Source organism: Pelodiscus sinensis, chromosome 1 (assembly GCF_052426305.1).
Source record: "Pelodiscus sinensis isolate ZL-2025 chromosome 1, ASM5242630v1, whole genome shotgun sequence".
NCBI lineage: Eukaryota > Metazoa > Chordata > Testudines > Trionychidae > Pelodiscus > Pelodiscus sinensis.
The window spans coordinates 311,537,443-311,542,989 of NC_143052.1; the positions used below are offsets into that span (position 1 = coordinate 311,537,443).

Consider the following 5,547-nt stretch of genomic DNA (forward strand, 5'->3'; position numbering starts at 1 on the left):
TACACAGCCCTTAATTTGAACTACTTAATTCGAACGAGGCGTTACTCCTCGTAGAATGAGGTTTACCTAGTTCGAATTAAGCGCTCCGCTAGTTCGATTGAAATTCGAACTAGCAGTTTGTATGTATAGCCGCTATTAAAGTTAATTCGAACTAACGGCTGTTAGTTCGAATTAACTTTGTAGTGTAGACATACCCATACTTTTAACGTGAGAGTTTTTGCGTTAGAATATTTGCGCAACAGAGCGTCTACACTGGCATGTGCTGTTGCGCTAAGAGGCGCTTTTGTGCAAAATCATCCGTGCCAGTGTAGACGCTCTCTTGCGCAAGAAAGCTCCGATGGCCATTTTAGCCATTGGGCTTTCTTGCACAAGAAATTAATGTGGCCTGTCTACACTGGCCTCTTGCGCAAGAACAGTTGCACAGGAGGGCTTTTTCCTGAGCGGGAGCATCATAGTTTTTGCGCAAGAAGCACTGATTTTAGACATTAGAATGTCAGTGTTCTTGCGCAAGAACTCCCCGCCAGTGTAGACAGGCAGCTGCTTTTGCGCAAAATCATGCCAATGTAGATGTAGCCATAGAATTTGAGTTACTAGACCTTTTCTGACAATTCCTAGGGCTAATACTAACCAACAGCTCCTGATTTTGGTCTAGCTCAGCAAATCTTCTAAATGAATCTAGTGTCCTAATACTATAAAATAAGCAACATACAAATACATTAACATCTATCTTAGATTCTCATTAATGTAGAATAATAGATTCATAGAACATTCGAACTGGAAGGGATCTTGAGAGGTCTTCGAGTCCAATCCCCAGCCATCACGGCAGGACCAAGCACAGTCTAGATCATCCCTGACAGGTGTTTGTCTAACCTGCTCTTAAATATTTCTAGTGATGCAGATTCCACAACCTCCTGAGGCAATTTATTGCAGGGTTTAACCACCCTGACAGGCAGGACGTTTTTCCTGCTGTCCAACCTAAACCTCCCTTGATGTAATTTAAGCTCATTGCTTCTTATCCTATCCTTAGAGGCCAAGGAGAACAATTTTTCTCCATCTTCCTTAAAACATCCTTTTAGAAACTTGTATTATCTGAGTACTTCAAAATGATAATGTAGTATCTGAGTGCCTCAAAACTCTTTAAAAGTATGTATCCCTACAATACCCCTGTGAGGCAGGGGAACACTATTAGTCCCATTTTGCAAAGAGGAAACTGATGCACAGAAGGCCTAAGTGACTTGCCCAACATCATCTAGGAAGTCTTTGAGGGTGCAGGAAATTGAACTGGAACCTCCTAAGTCCTAGGCTGCTAACTACTGGAGCATCCTCCCTCTCCACAGCCTTGCTATAACGTCTGTGTCATATTTCACATTTACGCTAAGTCGCTATTTTAGAGGCTCATCTGGTGGTTCTAGGAATCTGTTTGTGCCCCAAAATCTTTCTACACCCCACCTAGGAAAGGAGTCACAAACGTGGGTTTTCAAGGTCTGCCTAGAGAGGCCTCATGAAAGCTGCCAGCTGGCTCAGATATATGGAGCTACAGGGCTTTATTAGGTCAGTTTCTTTCAGGAAGTGGAGGGCCAAGAAAGGATGCTATTCTCTGGCCAAACCAATTCACAGGGGTTTATTTCAGGCAGCATTTTCTGAAGCTGAATTTGCAGAGAGAGAGTCCTTACGAGCCTTAAACATATAATTTGAGGGAGAAACTGAAAGTGGCCCCATAGGAAGAACCCAAGGAAAAAGTAGCAATGAACTGAAATGAAGCAATGACTCGCTGCTATTTCTAGGTTGGAACCAAGAGTAGTGGGCAGGCCCAGGTTCCCCAGTGGCATAAACCCGATGAAGGGGACAGGGCTTATGGAGAGGTTGAACAAAGAACAGAATATAAAGGGTCCAGAGTTGGGGCTGAAGACCCTAGTGAGGGCAACAGGACCTAAAAGGCATTTGTTTGGACTTTGGGACTTGGCCAGAGGGCTGAGCCATGGAAGACTCACTAAGATCGACTGGCAGGATGCACCTGGGCGAGAAAAGGACTGTGGTATCAAATGCAGTCACTGAGAGGCTCTCAAGGGATGAGCAATCACCCATTATAGTGCCTAAAAGGAAAAATCCATGTTTTTAACACAGTACTCATTCATATAGAATAATAAATTACAGTGTATTACGTGTCTCCTCAAATTATATTCGCTATCTTAATGAACATATTAGAGCTAATGGACATGTTGATTTTATTTCAGCTAATGACTGATCCCATACTCAGGGAGAAGAAGTTGCTTAAGTGTGTCTTACACATCTTAGAAGAAAGGTTAGAGGACAACTACTGGATTGTCCGTCGAATGGCTGTAAGAGGCCTGGGAAATGTAGTCTATGGGGCACCTGAGAAGGTAAGATAGAATACTGAATACAATGCAGCATAACTAGAGAAACTAAAGGAAACAATTGCTCAGGATTTACAGAGGCCATGCACAATGCACTAGGCCAACTTCTGCTCTCTCATACCCCTGTAACCTCTTTGCAGTCAATACACAGCAGGTTGGTTCCCTTGGTAAGCTGGGCATAAGGAAACAATATGTACTTAATATGATCATATGTAAATGTATACTCCTAGGAATGAAGAGTGTAGGCCATACTTCCAAGATGAGAGATTCTATTCCAGGAAACAGAGACACTAAAAAACTCAAATCATGATAGATAATCAGCTGAACGTAAGCGCCCAGTACAAAGCTGTGACCAAAAGAGCTGAGGTGATCCTCGGAGGCATAGACAGAGGGATTCTGAATAAGAATAAAGAAGTTATTTTACCTCTGCTTATGGCACTGGTGTGAGAACTGTTAGAATACTATGTCAGGATCATGCCTGCAATTCAAGAAGGATGCTGATAAATTGGAGAAGAGTCACAAGAATTTTCAAAGGGCTAGAAAATGTGCCTTTAGATTCAATGGGGGGGGGGGGGGGGAGGAATGAAGCTAAACTAATTCAGACTGATAGTAAGGCATACATTTTAATGGTAATTTTAATCATTGGAACCATTTACCAAGGGTTGTGGTGGGTTCTCTATCAGTAGCAACTTTAAAAACAAGATGGGCTGTTTTTCTAAAAGAGGTGCTCTAGTCAAACAGACATTATTTTGGGGAGGTTCTGTGTTGTGAAGGAGGTCACAATGGTCCCTTTTGGCCTTCAAATCTAAGTAATTAGAAATCTAATAGGATTACATAGGTGTAATATGGCACAGAGTTTGGCTTATTGTAGCTAGTACCTGATGTAAAATATAGCTATAGGTCACTAGGGGGCAGATGAAATTCCCACTGCTTCATAATTGCTAAAAAAACATATTAGAAATGTGGTTAGTGGAAAGTGTTTTTTAATGTCATATGTCTGAACAGGTGAAAAAGTACAAGAAGTTTCTTCTGGAGACACTGATCAGGACTTTAGAAGAGACTTTCAGTTTTGAAATCATTATCGAATGCATGAAGGCACTGGCCAAAGTCCTGAAGGAGCTGAAAGGGAAGGACATAGGTTCTTCCTTCAGAGACCTCACCATACAGATCCGGAAGTACTTCGATAATGTACGTGAACAGAAGCCTTCAACCCCAGTTCAGCTGACATTGATGAGGCTCCATTTACAATGCATGATGTGTCCTCACTGGGCATTGTTCATGTCAGAATGAAGTGATTTTAGGCCTTAGGGAAGAGATGTGTTTTATGGCGGAGCAGAGAATTAAGAAAATGAGGATGCCATCCCTGCTCCTTCAGTCTCACCCTTCTGTTCATCTTTATTTCCAATGAGAATGGCAAAGGAAGTATGAATACTAGATTAGGTAGCTGCATAACAAGGAAAATGGGCATACAGGGTGTAATGGACTGTTTTGGGCCTGCTCCATACGATTTTTATGTCACCTGGTTGAAATTATTCCATTTTGCAGAGAAGTTTGAGATTTCAAATTTTGGTTTTGTTCCTATTTGAGGGACACACCCCCCAGCCCAAATTTCAAATCTCTTTGTGAAACAGTAATACTATTCTCAACCCAGCTCTACTGGGAGCCTTGCCTGAGGGCAGTCTACTGGCAGACTATGCTGGAGACAGGGAACCTGGAAGCACTGGGAATTAGAGGTGCCAGGGTACACATTTCCTGGCTCCTTGTCAGCCTGCCAAACAGGCTGTTCTGAAGGTGAGGGCCAGGAAGCCCAAGATCTCAGTTAGCCTGCTAGATGGGTCACCAAGAAGCTGACCAAGTACCCCTACTTGGCTTCTGGAAGAATTTTGTCAAAATTGAACTGTCTTCAAAGTATTTTGAAGAATCAACACATTTGGCCCAAACTTGATTAATTCCAGTTCTTCTAAACTTCTGTAGTTGGAATCACTCTACTCTAATGTAGAAGAGACAGCTGTGCTAGATACATGATGTGGTTATCTCTTCGTTACCAACCTGTGTGGCTTTCTTGGCTATAGAAGGACAACACTCTTCGTGCATTGGCCTTTGTCCTGTTTGGTATCCTGGCCGGCTCTGCAAAGAGAAAATGGAAGGACTATTTTGCCAAGCAGGTTAGACAGAGCTGGGTCACACTTCTGCTGCACCTGCAAGATCCAAGCCCTGAAGTTTCAATGGTAAGAATGACAGTGACTTAAATACTAAGCAAAAAGAATCTTCCTCCTGTTGCCAGGGGAGCTCTGCTATTCCTTCCTGCAGTGGAGACCTAAATTCTTCCCTCAGTTCATTGCCCTCCTTTTGAGTCAATCCCAGACAGGCTGGTCCTTAGCAGCCAGGGTTGTCTCACTGGAGTTCAGGATAGGTCATGGGTCTGATCCCAAGAGTTCATTCCTGCCTATCTCTGCACCCCACGTTCCTGCCTCCCCACAACAGAGGAAAGATCACAGCTATGCCTAGTGAAGCAGCTTTCATAGCTACATCTGTTCTGAAAAAACATTGCTGCTATCTCCAGTTTTCAGTATTATAAAATCATAGAACCATAGGTTTGGAGGAGACCTCAGGAGGTCACTGAGTCCAACCTCCTGCCCAAAACAGGACCAGCCACAACTAAACAATCCCAGCCAGGGCTTTGTCAAGCTAGGACTTGAAAACTCTAGATTTAGAGGTTCCGTTGCCTCCCTAGGTAACCCATTCCAGTGCTTCACCACCTTCCTAGTAAAATAGTTTTTCCGAATATCCAACCTAGACCTCCCCCACTGTAACTTGAGACCATTGCTCCTCATTCAGTCATCTAGTACCACTGAGAACAGCCTCTCTCCATCCTCTTTGAAATCCCCCTTCAGGTAGTTAAAGCCTTCTATCAAAGCTCCCCTCACTCTTCTCTTCTGAAGACTAAATAATCCCAAATCCCTCAGCCTCTCCTTGGAAATCATGTGTTCCAGCCTCCTAATCATTTTTGTTGCCCTCCGTTGGACTTTCTCCAATGTATCAACATTTTTTAAGTAATGGGGTGCCCAGAATTGGATGCAATACTCCAGAAGTAGAATCCCTTTCCCCCTATTAAAGTCATGCTGGCATATTTTCTGTCTATTACTTCAGGGGAATCCCTTTTATTCTTGGG

General features: G+C 43.1%; 1 protein-coding gene across 1 annotated transcript; it reads left to right on the forward strand.

Annotated features, from left to right (window-relative positions):
- The first annotated feature begins 2,040 nt into the window (after window positions 1-2,040).
- LOC149525827 (protein maestro-like) lies at window positions 2,041-5,311 on the forward strand. The gene is made up of 3 exons (XM_089776430.1): window positions 2,041-2,381; window positions 3,381-3,563; window positions 4,448-5,311. Exons 1-3 carry the CDS (start codon window positions 2,193-2,195, stop codon window positions 4,622-4,624), a joined length of 549 nt encoding a protein of 182 aa, XP_089632556.1. The 5' UTR covers window positions 2,041-2,192; the 3' UTR covers window positions 4,625-5,311.
- The last annotated feature ends 236 nt before the right edge of the window (window positions 5,312-5,547 follow it).